This window comes from Tenrec ecaudatus, chromosome 4 (genome assembly GCF_050624435.1).
Source record: "Tenrec ecaudatus isolate mTenEca1 chromosome 4, mTenEca1.hap1, whole genome shotgun sequence".
Lineage (NCBI taxonomy): Eukaryota > Metazoa > Chordata > Mammalia > Afrosoricida > Tenrecidae > Tenrec > Tenrec ecaudatus.
The window spans coordinates 185561439-185580342 of NC_134533.1; the positions used below are offsets into that span (position 1 = coordinate 185561439).

General features: G+C 47.5%; 1 protein-coding gene across 1 annotated transcript in view; it reads right to left on the bottom strand.

Moving 5' to 3' along the window:
* The window catches only part of RARB (retinoic acid receptor beta), a 189865-nt gene extending 175590 nt beyond the window's left edge, over window positions 1-14275 (bottom strand). The window contains exon 1 of the mRNA XM_075547146.1: window positions 13579-14275. Coding sequence (XP_075403261.1) covers window positions 13579-13735 — 157 coding nt within the window. The 5' untranslated portion in view covers window positions 13736-14275. The remainder of the gene's footprint in view (window positions 1-13578) is intronic.
* Window positions 14276-18904: the final 4629 nt, after the last annotated feature.

Sequence of the window (18904 nt, forward strand, 5' to 3'; positions counted from 1 at the left end):
TGACAGCCCCATGGCTACCCCACAGAGCCACCAGCGCTCCTAAGCACTGGGCTGTTGCTATCGACAGGTGCCGTCCGGCTGGTTCCTCGTCTTAGTGACCCCGCGTCTGACAGAAGAAACACTGCCTGATCCTGCGCCATCCTTCCCTTGTTACGCCTGAGCCCACTGGGCGCCTACAACGTCCGTCCCTCTCACAAAGCCCATCCATCTACCTTCTCACTGCTCGCCGAGTGCTGAGAAACTAGAGGCGAATCGGGAGTACACACCTACACCGTGGCTGCTGAGTCATCTCCAACCATAGTAACTCATGGATGCCAGGGTGGAACCTGTACTCAGGGGGGCTCTCAAGGACCAGGTTTCCAGAGCTAGACCAGCAGACCTTTCATCTGAGCACTCTGTGGATCTGAACCTCCAACCTTACAGTGAGCAGCTGGGGGCTTAAATGTTGGAACCGCCAACCACTCTAAAAGATCTAATAACTGGCTGAAAACACACACACACACACACACACACACACACACACACACAACCCAAAATGGGTCAAAAACCGAAAACCAAACTAGTATACCTTTATAGTCAACAATGGTGGTAAGTACCTAAGTATCGTAAAATTATTTCAACTTTTCAATGGTGGTAAGTAAGTATTTATCGTAAAATTATTTCAACTTTCTACATATGGAAGTTTTTAATAACAACATAAGGAAAACAATCAATTTGCTGAATATTATCTGTTCCTAGGAACTTCAAATACACTTTACTATTAAAGTCTATGATAAGTTTGCACGGTAAATGTAACGGATCCACTCTACCAATGAACAGCTGAGACAGCATGGGCTCATTCAACCTTTTACAGCATGCACCGGACAACGAGCACCCACCTGCCTAATTTTACTGTCCCATGCTACACTGCATGGGACCCCACTGCCTTGCATCACAGCGCATGGTGCTCCTGTACCCCACGGTGCTCCTGTACCACACGGTACTCCTGTACCACACGGTGCTCCTGTACCCCACGATGCTCCTGTACCGCACGGTGCTCCTGTACCGCACAGTGCTCCTGTACCCCACGGTGCTCCTGTACCCCACGGTGCTCCTGTACCCCACGGTGCTGTGCTGTCCCACACTGCTCTGTCCACACAGCACACTGCTCCCCACTGTTCTGCACTGCCTGGTTCCACACTGCACGAGACTGTGCCACCCAGCTCTGCACCACACCGCACTGCACTGCCCCCACAGCACACTGCTCCCCACTGTCCACACTGCCTGGCTCCACCCAGCCCTGCACCACACCGCACTGCATCAATCACAGCATCTCGCAGGTTCAAAGGGCTTCCATGTAGCACCCACTGTGCATCCTCAAGAGTGTGATTTAAATGCAGCTGTCTCTTCATTTCCTCACAGTATACCCGGGTTCATCGGAAACCGGAATTAAAAGATACCGGGCCTTTTCAGAAAACTTCTGGAAGCCCTTTCTTGTAATCCAAAGGTAGAACGTGGTATATAAACATCCAACAATTCGAACCATGTTTTGAATTTTAATTTATCTTTGAAACTGCTGAGATGTGATTATCTAAGTGTTTCACAAGGATTATTATTGACCTAAACTTGACTAAAGAGCTATGGTTTATCTTAGATGTGGGGCTTTCTAAACACAATAGTACTTGAGATGACTGCCAAATATGAAATCTTCAGAGTCAATGGCCCCATCTCTCAGAAAGCTTGCTTGCTTTTTTACACTCTTTTCCTGGATGCCAGAAGACACAACAGTGCAACTTTGCGGAGAGGCCGCACAGGCTGGACCTTCGGCAGCCCGTCTAGAGGAGGGTTCCTGGGTGAGCCAGAATGACAGGAACATGAGCAGTTCTCTCCTCTGGCCCCTGCACCTCCTCCGATGCCCCGCTCCTTCTGTGCGCTCCAGCACGGACTCCACCAGCAGAGGCCTGAATCACAAACAGGATGTCAAAACAAAGGGGCAACGGAGTCAAACTGCCTCAGTCTCTGGGCAGAGTTTCCTCCGTTTAAAAGAGGGTGGCGTATGAGAGAAATGGCTCCATCAAAGGAAACCGGATGAGTTAGAATTCTTTCCTCGCTTCTCTCCTACTCGTCTCCCACACCGAGACCCCTAGGGGCCTTCTCTGGGGGTGTTGAGGTGCCTGTCCTTTAGAAGTTTGCATGCATTGTTCATCCGGTTGTGAGGTGAAGGTGCAGGTGCTGCGACGCCCTGGAGGAGCAAGGGACCCGAGGCTGGAGAGAAGCCCCCCCTGGGGCGGCAAGCCCAGCTCTATCCTGTGCAGCCTGGACGGTGTCAGTCAAGTCGCTTGGCTTCTCCGAGGCTCAGTTGCGTTCTCTCTAAAATGAGGACAAGCGTACCTTCCTCAGAGGGCAGTCAGTGAGGATCAACTGCTGATAGCGCCAGTCTAGTCGTGACAGTTGAGTCTTGTTAAACGTGGAACCAGCCAAAAACTAAACCAAGAACCCCACACGTGTGCTTCCATTCTTTCTGCTTAGAAGACATTGTAGCCAGCCGACAGCGATCTCTTTCTTATCGACCGGCCTCCGTGGTATCAGGATGGGGGTGAAAGGTGACTTCTACCTCACTGCCCCAGTAAGCGCTAGAAATCGCTTTGCCTTTCCTTAAATTCCGGGGGAGACGCTGTTGAAGGAATACAATCTCGGTCAATTCTCGATCTAGTTTTCAGGAGGGCGGGGAGCTTTTGTATCTTCCTTCTTGGAAGCCTCGCCCTCGGGAGGCCTTCTCCGGGAACACTGCGGCCGTCTTGTGAGAAGCCCCGGTCGGTCCGTGGTGACAGTTTGCACGTGGCTGCCAGCCAAGGGCAGTGGAAGAAGGGCATGGCGGTCTGCTGCCGGAAGGTCAGGCACCAAAGCCCGCACAGAGCCCTCGTCTACTCTCGCACACCTGGCACAGGGCCTACGGTCCGGAGTTCTGCCCAAGTCGCTAGCCAGCAGCCAACTTCTACCACCAGCTATGCCGGGGAGCTAACCTGGATTGCTAGCTCCATGCAGCCTAAGTAGGAAGTTGTACCGTGTAGTGAAGATGACATGCCCTGCTGAGCCCAGTCACCCCATACAATGAGATGATATCGTGTGGCTTTGGGGGGTTTGCCACTAAGTTTTGGGGTGGTTTGTGACACATCGATAAAAACTATCAAGAACAGTAAGTCATTTGTAACAGGGGCCGTGGCAGTTCAGTGATAGAATTCTCACACATCATGCAGGAGATTGAACTCCCTTCTGACCAGCACACCCTATGCTCAGCCATGATCTGTCAGAAGTTCCGTGTTGTTTTGATGTTGAACATGTTTCAACGGACCTCTCAGGTGAAGACTAGCTAGAAAAAAAGGCTGGGTGATGTACATTGTGCGCGCGTGCACACACACACACACACACACCTATTTTTTCCACTGCCATTGAGTTAATTCTGATTTACAGTGACCCTATAGGGCAGGGTAGAATGCTGTGGGTTTCCAAGACTGTAGCTGCTTAAGAGAATAAAAAGCCTCATCTTTCTCCCGAGGAATGGCTGGTGGTTTTGAACTGCTGCCTTGCAGTTAGCAGCCTACTATGTAGCTTGCTACACCTCCAGGCCTAGTGAAAACGCAGTGAGCCACAATATGCTCTGGGTCACAAAATGCTCATCGAGGGAGACCAGGGCCAGGAGTGTGTCGTTATCATGGGACAACTCAGTGGCAGTCAACAACATCATTTTTTAAAAACCTAAGCCCTAAAAGAACATCATTTATTAATGAACAGTCTAGAAATAGCCATTCAAGAGTGAGTTTTGTAAGAAAGGTTTGGACGGCATCTGCCTACCCCGTTACCCCAGAATAAGTTTAAATCCCCTCCTTGTGAACTGCTTTTGAAAGATCACCTATAAGGTAAACTTCCTGCTCACTCCATTGTGACAAAATGCATGTGGTCCACTGGATCGCCCACTTCCTGGTTCTCAGAGCACACGTCCGTTCAAAATCCTGAGATTCTTAATTGTGCGACAAGGGATTTGTGTCACCGTGCCTAGGTAACCGCCGGGCTTGAGACGAAGAGCAGGGACTGTATCTGATTCATCTTGCTGGCCCCACCGAGTATCTCAGAGAGCCGGGATCATGGCAGGTGCTCCACAGTTGTTTGTTGATGAGACAAAGGCAAGACCCCATCCGTCAGTGACTGCTCAAAACGCACCGTGCCCCTGGGGCAGCATCAGGAGACAAAGCGTACTGTGACCACTCTAAAGGGGACAGCCCTCACCTGTAAAATTTAATCCTCTGGAGCTCCTGGCCTTGTGGTTATCAGGGCCCACCAAGTCTGCTCCCAGGCAGTGGCCCTGTGGGAAACCGTATTAAGAGTCTGGTCCTGTGCTGTTCTCACAACTGTTATGTGTGATCCCTTGTGGCAGCCACTGGCTCAATCCATCTCGTCAAGGACCTGCCTCGTTTTCGCTCCCCTGTACCTTACCAAGCACAATGTCCTTCTCCAGCGACAGCTCCCTCCTAGCTATCTCACCATCCGTGCTTTTAAGAAGCATCCTGGCTTTCAAGACACCAAGCTACTCCTTCCAGGACACATCTGCTTTCTTCTGGCAGTCTGCGGAGCTGTCGGCAGTCTTCGGCGGCACCACAATCCCAAGGTATCAATATACTACACCTGGGATCCTGGTGTAACTAAATAAATGCCCCTGGGTCAGAAGCACAGAACTATTAACATGTAATAGACAGTAAGGACAGTAACTTCAGTTACGAGTCACGAACATAGGAAGTGTTTCACGGGGGATACAAGACACTGGCTAAAAAGCACTGTTCACGCTAAGTGAAGGCAAATAAGTCACAGGTGCAAAGTCAGAACCAGAGCAGAAGGTCTCCCCAAGGCTGTGAGCTTTTTAGGATGAAAATATACCCCCTCAAGAAGAAGAAGAAGAAGAAGAAGAAGAAGAAGAAGAAGAAGAAGAAGAAGAAGAAGAAGGAGGAGGAGGAGGAGGAGGAGGAGGAGGAGGAGGAGGAGGAGGAGGAGGCAGAGGTGGAGGAGGAGGAAGAGGAGGAGGAGGAGGAGGAGGAGAAGGAGGAAGAAGAGGAGGAGGAGAGGAGGAAAAAGAGGAGGAGGAGGAGGAGGAGGAGGAGGAGAAGAACCCACTGACATTGAGTCAGGGTTTGCATGTGTCAGAATTAACTCGATGGCAGTGAGTTTGGCTTTATTGTTGACGTTGAATCAATTCCTATTCATATCAACTCGATAGGACAGAGAACTGACCCAGAGGATCTCTATGGGTAGAAATCTTTATGGAAGCAGATTATCATGCATCCCTCCCATGGAGGAGCTGGTGGGTTCGAACCACCGACCCTGAAGTTAGCAACTGAGCTCTTAATCATTGTGCCGGCAGAGGTCCAGGGTAAGAACAGTATCCTACAGCACACTGTTCTCTGATCCTCCTACAAATCCTGCAGTGTGGACATAACTACTCTCATTCCATAGAAGCAGAAATTGATCCTCTGTCAAGTCAGGCTATTTCCATTATCCCAGAGCACGCACGGAGCAACGGCAGAAACAGAGGGAGCGAGATGCCAGTGACGGTAATGTAAGTGAGGAGGCGCGGGCGATGCTCCGACACCTTGTGGCAGCCTCCAGTGGAGGGCGAGAACATTACTAGACCACCCTCTCTCTGGAGGCCTTGTGCGTGTGTAGAGTCTGTGGGACAGCCTCTTCAAGAGTATTTGAGACTTCTATCCACCAGAACCCTGACCCAAGTCGCAGAGAGAGACCCTGCTCATCTGCATTCCCCAACTTTGCCTGCAAATCCAAACCTGTCCATCTCCTCTCTCGTTCCTATTGTTTCCTCTGATAAGCAGGACCCCAGTGAACAATTAAAGCTTTCAATAAATAATCTCTAAGCACATTCATTTGATTGACTGTTATTTGATACAGCAGTGAGTTTCAATGGGGCAGTTAATATTGATCACATAAAGTACTCCAGACAAACATGAAACAGTTCCAGAACGCCATGGATTATTACCCTTTATCTGCCAGTCATCTGGGTTACTTGTAATGGTCACGGAATTTAAAATCAATAATAACAATTAGTGTTCTGTACACCAAAACGGATGAATCATGGGAAATGGGCCTTCCTAGAAAATCCAAGGTGAAGCAGCCCCTACAGCATGGAAGAAGATCCTCTGAATGTCCAGTGCACGTTTTGCAAGAGACTGATGCAAGACTTTAAAACAGGCAGGAAGAGATGATGGGGGAGGGCGTGTCCAAGAGAAATCACATGTGAAACGCCTGACAACCCGAGTCCAAAAAGCTGAGACATACAATAAAAGTGGTCAAAATGCGCGCTGACAACTGCAGTACGGCGAGTGCAGCCGCCAGGTGACTTGCTGGGAGAAAGCACGTCCAGCCACCTTTGTCGACTTCTGCGTCACGGAGCTTAGTGGGGGGGGGGGGGTCGGGTTGGGTAATAAACACGGTAGCCACAGCCCTGCAGTTCCACAGCACCCCCGTTCTTATGTCTGCGTAATTAAAATGCAAAGCACCAGAGAGATGTTTCATCATTAAACTGTAACCAGCACACTATGTGAAATCATCCATTCCAAAGGCTTGTTTTCCATCAATTATTTGTTATTTATCTGATGTAAATATGAGGACTAATTAAAATGTATGCCTTTTTATGCAGCTTCTTGTCATTAAGGCCGATGAAAACATTCTGAGGACCATAATGAAATAATTATGTTTGCCTTTAAGAATTCTCTTCAATAACACATGGCAGGAGTGCGCTAAATTAAAACATCAGGAACTAAATTCTGCTTGCCTCCATTTCCATTTCAGTTAATTATACCCCCAAGTTTTCCAATAGACCAGACCCTAAAAAAAATCTTTTGAAGCTGAAATGGTCTTTATATCATCAGCCTTTTTATAATTACAGACTTTGATGAGGAGACCAAGGTACTGTAGCCGTGGAAGCGTTAATGTTTTTGAGAAGAGGGGATTTAGAGATGAGGTTTGCCCCATCTCTGGATATTGGAGAAAAACTGAAAACGTTCATCTTATTAGGTCCTTGATGCCTTATGTTTTAACGTAGTATTTTGAAATTGCGCCCCACCCCCACCCGAAGTTGGTAACATTTGAATCATCTACAGAGAACTGTAATTAACCGACCCTCTGCTGTCAAGCTGATCAGGATGCCTACTGACCTTATACAACGTGGAAACACTGCCCCATAGGCTTTCCAGGGCTATCAATCGTTACAGAATCGGACTCCCCCCTCTTTCTTCTGTGGGGCAGCTGGTGGATTGGAACCCCTAATCCTTGGGTTAGAAGTTGAGACCTCTCACCACTGTGCTACCAGCCTGCTGGAACAGGTACCCCAAAAGCAATCCACTAGATCCTGGTCAAATTAAAAGCATTAACTCCTACACCTAAAACACACACTCACACACACCGCCCCCAGCCCCTAATAAGATAGGAATAGGCTGAAGGGAACTCACAAATTAAAAGAAAAAAAATAAAACCGGGTCCTTTCATTCCAGTTTTTCACTATCCCAAATGGGCGCAACTTTTACAGGCAAGAAGTCTGGGTCTCAGAGAAAAGGCTAGAAAGAAGGGAGGAAACCCGTGAGGTGGTTTTATTAGGGCTGGTGGCAGAATGGAATCACCTTAACCGTACTGTCACATGATGCGGATGGGGGTGGGGATGGAGTGCTTATAAAAGTCAATCCGAGTCGTAGGGATTAGCTTCCACAATGAGAATTCCCTCACTTTTTGTTCCATGTGGAAAGTTGGCAGGGTTCGGGGCTGGATCACATTTGATGACTGCTGTCTTAAGAAGCATCAGGGTGAAATTGTTGACACCTGGGAAACGAACACCTATTACATAAGAATGTAAAATTGCAATTACAGTCTCGGAATCTGCTGTTATTCAAATCACCCTCCCTATCCAGATTATTCTTTGTTCTGTTCATAAGATATATCTCTTGGCGGGCAGGGAGCTAAGGAACACTGATCCCCAAGATCAATCACCCCTTTTTGAATTCACTTTCACCCCTCCTCTGAACTGGCTCATCTGCAGTTCTGTGGGAGGCCTGGAGGCTTTTGGAATCCACGTGCCCAACCAGAGGAAATTCTTGGCCAGGTGAGGCCACCTGGCTGACGTCAGTTCCTGTTACCTCCACCTGATGGAGTAGGGGTGAGAATCTTCTTTCTTGAATGCCCTGTTCCCATTCAGTTTCCCACTCTGCAAGGTCAGAGAAGTAGCAAGCCAGCAGATCCAGGGTCCAGTTGAATTCTCTTCTCAGAAACACTGGAAAGCTCAGGGCACCCAGCAAAATGCTTGCAGACCGGCATCTACTCTGCTAGGAAGAGAGCATTTCAGCAACTTTCCCCGTTCGAGTAGAATGGGTTGGGGTGGGAGGGGCTGGGCTTCATGCTTCTCCATGGCGACATAAAGAAGCTGGAGATGAGAAGAGAATTGGGGGCAGCGTATTGACTGATGAGGCTGTGTTATTAGATCTTACAGATGGGGCAGGTTATCTCATCTCCTACTTAACAAGAGGTACTTAGGCCAAACCACTTACAGACAGGATCCAGACAAATCGGAAACCTGAGTTCACTGGGCCCTGCCTCCTCCCCCACCCCATCACCCCCAACTCTAACTTTTTAAGAAGTTGGCAAGAGAGGGATAAACAGATTTACAGATTCTTTGCAACAATTCAGTTTAATTCTCTCTCTCTCTCTCTCTCTCTCTCTCTCTCTCTCTCTCTCTCACACACACACACACACACACACACACACACACACACACACACACACACACACACACACGGGATGCTTCCTCTTTACCGATCCGCAGTTGCCACAAAAGGGCCTCAAGTGCCGAAGAATGACCCCAAAGCACAAGGCGATCTTCAGTCATAATGGAAAAATGAAGCTGTGAGCGTGCGCATTACACTGACCATAGCATTCCAACAAAGACTTTCTGTGCCACTCCTGGGCTCAAGGGGCAGCCTGGGAGATGTCGTAATATTGAAATCTCTGGCATATTTCAGTGATTTATGTGGGAACTGTGGTAGTAATATTTGAAAGTGGGTTATTCTAGAAAAGCAGACATACATGACGGTCGTAACGACCCTGTAATTTGAAAGGCCAGCCTCTACACTAATATCTTTTGGAAAGGTTTTCAGCCAACATTTTTCTGATTAACCGTCATCAAAAATTCCTATTAATGAAATAATCTATTTCATTGATAGTTAACTGAATTTATGCTCGAACATCTCAAGAATAAAAACGTCACTTCTGGATACACTGATGAGCCTGGCACGTAACTCAGACGCTACAGAAGAGCCTTCTTCATACATCTAGTTCCCATAACCCCATCCGTACTGCTGCAGGCAGGTGCTGTGCGGATCGGAAAGTTCTCTCTGACCTTTTGCATTGCCATCTTCCCTCAGAGTGGAACTTTTTAACTTCAAAATGCCCAGCCTTACTTTTTTTAAAAAAGGTGTTTTCAAGATGACAAATTCCTGAGAACAGAGTTTATAATCATAACCATGTATCGTGCATTTGCCTTCTGGGCTATAGTTTAATGATGCTGCTGGAATGTATAAAGACAAAAACAGTTAGGTTCTGCCCCCTTCCCCCCTTTTCAGCCAAGGGGGTAGACTTTCACATGTGCTCAGGTAAATTATAAACATCGGATATCCAGGAGAATTGTCCTTTACTCGCTGTCTAAAGACAAGACGGTAACAATACTGCCTGTGATTAGTGGTAACACTATGCTCAGGGCCTGTCCTCCAGACAGGAGAAAACTTCTGGTTCGGGCCAGGTAGCCTATCAGCATTTCACTGAGGCCAGTTCTCTATTAAAAACAGAACGGCCTGATCCAGTGCGACGGCTTGACGTGTAGGCTGGCAAATCACATCATAACTATAAATCCTAAATCAATTCCATAGCTTTTGTCTGTTTAAACGGGCAATTTCTATTGTTAGGACGTGTTATTTTTTAATGCAGGATAAAACTTAAACTCGCGGTGTTTCCTGTAATGTACAGAGCAATTCGTCCAGTATCGCAATGCTCACGAAGCAAGGTAAGCACGGCTTCCGCGTGCCTCCTTGCTAATCTGCAACGAACAGGTTCATAGATCGAAGGTTCTGCTTCTAGGTTTGGCTAGTACACAGATCCAAGCCTCTTTTCCAGTTTACAGCCCCTGACAGGGAAGGGGTACTCAGTAAGCAGAGGAGGCGCGCGTGTGCTTGTGCTTAATGACCCATCGGTAGTGGGCAGTTTTCATGTTTCTTCACCAGTTTACCTGGATTCCGACAATCCTAATTCTCTACTTGTTACAGGGCCCCAGCCCTGGACCCTCTGAGGTTGGAGAATTCCCTTTTCTTCTTTCTGATGCTGTTAGTTACCAATGTCATGTGGCTGAGAAGCAGAAAATTATGTCCTACTTTAGGAAAACAATTGGGCCTTTTCACCAAAATATTTATTCAAAGCCCCATTCAATTCATACAGTGGCTGTCAGGCTTTATTTGGGCTCTCTTTCTCAAGAGCATCTTTGATTTTGCCACGTTGACCCCAATTTATATCTCCCTAGGAGAGGAGTTGGATACTGTGTAATTCGAAAATTCGGGAGCCAGCCTTTGGAAAGGAGCCTTTGTTCATTCCTGAATCATGCATCGCCACTGTTATTTTAAAAACTGGGGGGGGGGGGTGTTCCTCCTCATTAATGTCTTTCTTAAGGAAAAATATTTTTCCTCTTTTTTGTTCTGATGTGTTTGTTAATGGGAAGATGACAGGGAAAGGATCAATCACTCTTAGGATTTCACCGAGCAAAAATATGAAGATTTATCCTACGTCCACTGAGCAATTAATGCCGAAAACATCTGGGCAGACTAACACCCAGACAATCCACGAGGCCTCTAAAGAGAAGATACCTTCCAGGGACGGCCTTCAGTCAGTATTATTTACACTTCAGACCCTGACTGGACCTCTAAATTCTAACCTCCCAATTTTTATAACAAGCAATTCACAGGGGCTTCTCCAACCAACAGCCGGTTGGTATTATTACTGTTCTGTCTTTGAAATGAAAGAGAAAATAAAGGGACTCTCCCAACACCTTTCCAAAGAAGTCTCTGGTAGGTTCTAGGCTGGGGGGCCGGGCGGGAGGTGTTGAACTCTAATTAACACACGTAGGATCTCAAAGTAGAAAACAGTCTTGGTTGGAATTCAGGACTATTTTTTCCCTCCTCCTGGCCCACTGTTTTCTCAGGGATAAGAGCACAAACAGATCTGCTTCTCATGGAAAAAGCCATTAAATACAATAGAAAAGGTTGTGGGTTTTACGTTCTTACTTCTCATACGAACACAGTGCTAATGTGCTTTTTATTTCAAAAACCCCAACCAGCTATGCCACCCTGAAACACACACTGCCTGGAAGACATCTGTTAGAGGTTTTCTTTCTTTCTTTTAAAAAAGTTTTTGTTTACATTTAAAATCTTAATCGCGCGCAAGCAAGGAAACTGACCAGTCATGAAGTGGGTTTTGGAAGATAAAACATCTCTGCAGGAACACAGCAATATTTACATTTTATTCATTTAACCCAGAGTCGGGATGTGGGATTTAGACCCTGGTGAAATTGACCACAATAAGCATTAATTGCTCTGCTTACAAAAATAAGACACTGGAATTTCTGAAATCCCTTTGTCAAATGCCTGTATTTACTTTTTCTAATGCAAGCTTCTTTGATTAGCTGGACTTTGCTGTTCTCCACACTTCTTGCTTATCGGCTGGCCCTAGGCGAATGACACATTCACCACTCTTTCTCCCCAGATAAGGCAAATCCCTTGTTTAACTTGTTCAAGAACAAACAAAGCTTCCCCCCAAGCTCACACAACTTAATAGGCTTGTTTGGAGGGTTAATTACAAAAGGGGAAATGGCTGCATATCAAAAACCTCCATTCAGTCTAATATCTTTATGCCCAGTCCTGAACATTTTCTCCCCTTCCATTAAAGATCTGTTCCAAAAAACTTTTCTCTTACACGGAAAAGTTTCAGAGTTCAACTAGGATTCTCAATGAAATTGTTCATACTGTTTTAATTACTACAGAAAAAGGCAAGTCTCAGAGATTGGTTAGTGGATCGGAAAATTATCTTGTAACAGATTCTTTGATTTTCTCAAAAGAAAACGGGCAGCAGGAAAGACAAGGCTTTTGGGGGCGCAGCTCAAGATTAAGTAAAATGTTTTCTGAAAGCGACGTTCTTTTTGCCCCCGTTTTGTTTGACTCCGTGAAAAGTTAAGCCAGAGGAGCAAACTCCTGGCATCCGAACGTTATTGATTTTTCAGTTACAAACCTGTTGATTTCCTGACCCCAAGAACCAAGTCTTTATCCTTAAGGAAAAGTTTCAGAGAGGGCAGATGAAATCTTGTCATTGTTCCTTCTCTGCCCTTTTCCCTTTTTCCCTTTAGATACAAGCCATCTTGTTATTAAGGGGAAAAAAACTCAATTTCTCCCAGTTAAACTTTGACCTCTTCAAAAACAAAGATTTTAAATGTCATTTTCAGGCTGAGGCTCCAATAGACGGTGAAATCAAGTACTAAAAACATTTTGATAGATAGCTGAGCTATTTATCTAAATCACTGTCAGGGCAAGAAGTGTCCTGCAGGCTCCCACTACGACCACGGGAAGGTGGGATGTGCTGGGACTTCTGGTCATTTCTCAAGCCTGCAGCCGGCTACTGTTGACCAGATGCGCGCTTAGGCCTGGTGTCAGCATCAGATAACCAAATAGTCTTTTTTTTTTTAAGATGTGGTTTCCACACTTATGTTTCCTTTCCACAACTGAAGCCCAGGCTGAATTGCAAGAAATGGCAATAATGAATGGCTCAACCCAAGAGGTGTTCATTGCCAGTAGTTTTCTAGCAAAACAACAACTTCTTAGAGCAACACGGCTACTCGGAGAGGTGGCAGCAGGGTCAATGCTAAGAAATATTGCCTTTCCTTAGCAAGGAAAACACTGGGGGCAGCACATTTAGCTAGTGGTTTATGAACTTCAGGGGCAGCAGCAGCCACCTTAGGCTAAATTCCTTGCAAGGAAGATGTCATATTTTAATTACTTTGGACTGTTGAAATACACACCTTGGGGGTGGTGGGGAGTCCGATTGACAACTCGTAGCTCATCCCAAGAACAGCAAAGTTAAATTCCCCTCTGCACACATCTTAGTAACAACTGCACCTCAAACTGCCCTCTTTGAAGAAGGTTGCTAAGTCCTGGGGTCACCCTGTCTCCCCCCACCACCCCACCCCTTGCATATTTTAAAAACTTATTTCCCAGAGGCTTTCAGGTTGAGAAGCAGAGAAACAAGGGTGCGGGAGGGGCTGTTTGGGAAGAAAACATCTAACAGGAACATGTCAGCAGAAGGAATCAATATGCATGCCAGCAGATCACACACCCTTTCAGCATTAAATCATTAAATCCTTTGTCTTGCTACCAATGCAGTTGATTTCCGATGTCTTCGCTGCATGCAAGAGAGACATTTTTTTTTCTTGGTAGAAGGGGGAAAAAAAAATAATAAACCTACATTGAGCAGTGTGCCGGTGCCGCCACTCGGTTTGGGTCAATCCACTGAAGCATGCTTTGAGAGCTTTCTCCTGGAGCATGCAGGAAGACGGGCTCGCGGTGTAGAAATCCAGGATTTGCCCGGGACTCAATGAGAGAACATCCATACAGTCAAACATGATCTCCCCTGCACCAGATGTCTGCAAAAGTGCTTATCCTCTAGGTGCGGAGGCAAATGGCATAGAAAAGTCCACCCAACTCCATCAAACTCTGCCCCTTTTTTGGCACGTAGGCTGTTGGTCTTTTTCCCAGCCCCGAATCATGAATTATGACAGACAAGCCAGCTAAAAGCCTGTAATTGATCCAAATGATCATTTACCATTTTCCAGGCTTGCTCGGCCAATCCAGCCGGGGCGGGGGGTTCCCAGCAAGATCCCGAGTTCTCCTTCCAAGCAAACGTCTGCCCGAAGCCTTCCGACCGCGATCCGGATCCGACCCCGACGGTGCCCAGACCGACCCCGCACGGGTCTCGGCGTCCTCGGGATGTGGGTGCTCCCGCAGCTCGGCTGGGGGAATGCCGGTCCCCCCTTTGGCAAAGAATAGACCCTCCTGCCTCCGTACAGCTCACTTCCTACTACTTCTGTCACAGAGAATGAAAGATTGAATTGCCTAATATATGCGAGTGAACTTTCCGTGAACCCTTCCCGGGCTGCTAACCTTCAAATGACCCAACCAGTCTGACATCACCAACTCCCAGGATTCTCACAGAGCTTAAAAACTCCCAGCAGCCCTGCAAAGGCAGACAGCCGCGGAGAGGCGGGGAGCGGGGAGCGCGGAGCGGGGAGCTGGGAGCGGGGAGCGCGGGCGCCGCGCGCTCGCCCATTTCTCACCGTGCAGACAATGCACCCAGGGCTTTGCCACCCGCGGGCGGGCGGGGCTCACGGGGAGCGCCGCTTCGGACCCCGGGCTCGCCCGATCTCTTTGCCGAGGCTCCCCTGGGGAAGGACGGCTCGCTCCGCGCACCCCCGCACTCCACTCCCGACCCCAGCCCCGCGCACCCCATCCCACCCTTTCCATGCCTCCGAGCGCCTCTCGCTCGGTAGCATTCCTGTAACTTGGGGTTTTTTCCACGCCCGAGAAACACAGGCAAGCCCTGAACTGGACGACAGCGATCGGCTACCCGCGGGGAAGCGCCGTGCGTGGGGAAACTTTCCATTCCATGGCGGTGCTTCTTCCTTAATCCCGCTTGGGAGCCCCAGCTGAAGGGGTTGTATTTGTGCTGCAGTGAAAACCCAACCTTCTGGATTTATTTACTCTTCAAGCCCCTCTCAAGTCCCTATGCAGCACAGGGGGTACTCAAGAATGCACCCCCCCCCTAGCCTGCAAAGAAACCCACAAACACAGACGGGAATGCAGATGACGCTAGGGGAAGACAATATTTTGGTGGAAGGCAGGGATTCCGGGGTCCAGCTGACCTGGGTCTCCAGTTCTAGCGCAGCTGCTCACTAGCTGTGTGCTCTTGCAAAAAGAGTCAACTGCCGGGGACCTCATTGCCTCCCCTGCAAAACGCAGCTACACTACTGCCCCCCGCAGAGTTGTGAGCACAAAAAAGATAGTTCCTATATAGCGCTCTGCACATCGTGGACTAAATGGCTTGCTCTTCTTTCTCTACATGATCTGGAAGGCTGGGGCCTGTTTGAGAGCACAGAGCTCTGAAGCCAGCTCTCCCTAGAATCCCAGCCCACGGTGGAAGTGCTTTGTGGTCCCGAGGGCCCTCCGAACACCGTGCAGCCACTTAGAGATCCTGCACCCTCTCCTCACTCATCTCTGTTTCAATCTGGCTCCTGTTCCTTGTCTCTCTCTCTCTCTCTCTCTCTCTCTCTCTCTCTCTCTCTCTCTCTCTCTCTCTCTCTCTCTCTCTCTCTCTCTCACACACACACACACACACATTTAGAAAACTGGCTGATCATGAGGGGGTTAAGTTCCCAAAGGCCAGTTTTCACAAATTGTCCCCCACCCCTATCCAATTCCACCTATAGTATAAAACCATTTCAAGAGAAAATTGTTTAAAACATTTCTCCCACACTGACTCTACCTGGAAGGAGGAGGAGGGCTTCAAACACCCCGCTGGAGGCCAGCGGTCATATTTACAAACACACCCAGGCAAACAGAGGACATTAAAACAGAGAGCCAGGCCTCCCCGTGTCCATCTTGCACAACTTGCTTGTAGGATGCAATGTGCATCGGCAAAGAAAGACAACTCTGGGGACACTTAACCTACTGCCTCTCCTGCCTCTCTCCTATTTGCTGATGACTCTCCCACCGAACCAGGCAGGCATGTGGGTGTGCCATGAGGGAGAACCACCATGTCCTTCGCAGGCTCCTGTTTCTTTTTTTGTGGAAAATGTTGGAATGTGCATTGGCATCCAGGCCCTTTTAAAAGCCTGTCAGGGGCACCCTGCCCCATGCTGTACCGCTGCTCTGTCTAGCGGACGTGCTAAGTGGCATTCGTGGTATAACATGAAAAGTATGCATCACACGCACTTACCAAGTCAAAGATCCTTTTAGGAAGGTGCATTAAAACAATGTTCAGCCCAGCAAGCTAAGTTCCTGCTATTGAAAAGCCTAGGGCAATAGATAGGGGGAGAGATTTTCCTGAATCTGTGCGTTCAGCCCCCCCCCCCCGTCCCCTCCCTCCCTCTTTTCCTTTAGCCATCATTTTATACCAGGCGCCCTTCACGACAAAGAGAGCACACATTTTAAGCAGTGGAATTTACAAAACATTTAACACACTCTCATTAAGGTAGTTGTAAAGATACACAAAGCACTGCATTCTGTGCCAATTTCTTCTTGGTCCATGAGACTTGGCGCTCTACATGCTTATTTCGGGTAGGTGGAGTTCCTAGGAAACTGGGCTCACTTCATACCCGAAGATGGGAAGACAAAAAGAGGCTGCTAAGAGGGGTAGAAGCCCGCCTCTATAAATAGTGCAGGAGGAGCTGAAGTCAGAGACGAGACATGCAGCACCACTGACAGGTGTGTGCGTGCAGGTATCTATTACAAGGGGAAGCCGTGGCCCTTCCTTGCTGGATGGTATGGGTGTCCCTAGAATTCTCACGCTCAATTTTTAGGAGAATCTGTTTCATCTCGGGAGACAGGCAGCTCGTCCCATAGTTCTGACCCCAGTGTGACATAATTGCTGGGTGTGTGCATATGTTTAAGACAGGGGTGAGAAGACTTGGGCTTTGTTTTCTTGCCAAAGAAAATTTTAAACGATCGCCTTCGGATTCTTTTTGCGGTAGAGAAACACTTGGGCCTGGAGAGGAACCATCCGTATGTAAATCTGTATGAATAGAACGCTATGGGGGCCTTTTAATAGTAAACCGCATTCACAAGTGAATCCATCATTTCTCGTGATGAATTAATTATGCCACCAGTCATTGTTAGAGCTATTACTTAATCGACGTATTAATTTATTAAAGCAACCCCACAATTTAGCCACTCGCTTCTTATCATTTCGTCAGCACTAAATCTCCTTCTCATGTTTCCAGGAACCTTCATTCTTCCCCCAAATTCTTCACCTCAAGTATTCAGGAAGGACAGAAAAACAGGCAGCAATTCTCTAACCATATCCCCTTATATATTTTTTTCTTTTAAAATTTTTTTCCCCTTGTATTCTTAAAGAGCCATGATATGCGATATGCTGGAAGGTGAGAAATGGCCTAGTTAATTTTGTCGATAATGAAGTTTAAATTATTGACACCCACTTTTATACATTAGTCAAAGAGTGAAAATAAACCTTTCCCAAGTACCCTCTGGGTTTGGCTTTAAAAAAAAGCCCTGATTTGCGTCGCTGCTTCCGTCTTCTTCTTTTGCTCAATGACGATGAAAACTCACAGAAAAGTATTTCTAACCACAAACAAAAAGGCAAAAGTTTGAGAGTAAAATCCACTTCGTTTCAAGTAATTGTAGCTTTGTCAGTGTGACAGCGCCTTTGAAACCCCATAATCATAAAACAAAATTTATAGCCCGGTTTCAGGGTCTACATCTGTTTTTCTGGTTTTCACACAGCAATTACCCACTGGACAATCCAGCAGGAGACACCGTGAGTCATCCTCTGCAAACATGTTTGAACTGCACAGTGCTGTGAAGTAGAGCAGGCCGTCTGTGGGCTCTGGTGTCGCAGGCCGCCGTCCTCCAAACTGGTCAGATGTCTAAATAAAAGGTTCTCACGGGCGCAGACACATCTGACCCAGGCACAAGGCACGCAGCGTGTGAGCAGGCGTAGGGGTGGGGTGGAGGGAGGTGAGAACCGATATTTTTTTTTTAAGAAGACACGCCTGCTTCTTTCATGGGTGTGTGTGTGTTCCCCCCTCGCCTTGTTTTGTTTGGTTTTGACTGTTAATCCTATGTAAATCCCTCTTGTCACAGTTCTGGCAGGCGAAGAAGTAGCTAGTGCAGAGTGAACTGCATGCTTTGTCAGGGAAGTAAAAGCAAGGAAGTTTGGCCAGCGCAAGGTAAATGCTGACACGGTCTCTGGGCCTCCCCGAAGCAGGCAAAGGTGCTTTTGTGTGTCGCTGGAAGAAGTTCTAACACTAACCGACCACCCATAGAAACTCCGTGCCTGGCCCCACGGCCTCTCACTGTAACCAGACGGTTGATGTCTGTGGATCTCATGCCCCTGCTGCATCGTTCCTTCTGAAGGGGGCGTGAGGTTGCAGAGGGCCTTCCAGAACCCGGAGAGCCATTCTCTGCCCTGCGAACTGTGGCCACTGTTACTTGTCTTCTGCTTCCTTCACTCTGGTCCCTTGCTTCTCATGTAGGCCTCCATATGGATATACATGGTATATAGTATTATATCTCTCTATAAAATAATACTCCAACATTCAGCGTATTGCTACAGAAAAGCATATAAACCTTTCAAACAAAAAAATATCAAACGGGAAGCCGTTGCTTCCCACCACCTCCTCCACCTAGGTCTAGCCACTTCTGAGGGTGGTCTCTCCATCTCTCCAAGCCTTCCCCGAACGAATTCTGGGCCTTTGATTTATATCATATCAGGCAGGATGGCAGTTTGGACAGCCTTGAGGGATCCGAATGGTGTTCATTTTTTTAAAAAATCTTTTGAGTTCCGAGAAGAAAATGAAGCCTGAGGGGGCAAGGTCAGTGGTGCAGGGAGATGTGAGGTAAGGATTTCCAGTGAAATTCTCATAGGTTAGTCCTTGCTGTCATCAAAACACAGGCAGATGCGGCATCCCGATGGAAAAAGAGCCACTCAGTGAAACCCTCCCAGGCTTCTTATCGCCAATGCAGCTTTCTATTTTCTTAAAACTTCTTCCTAAAGAGCC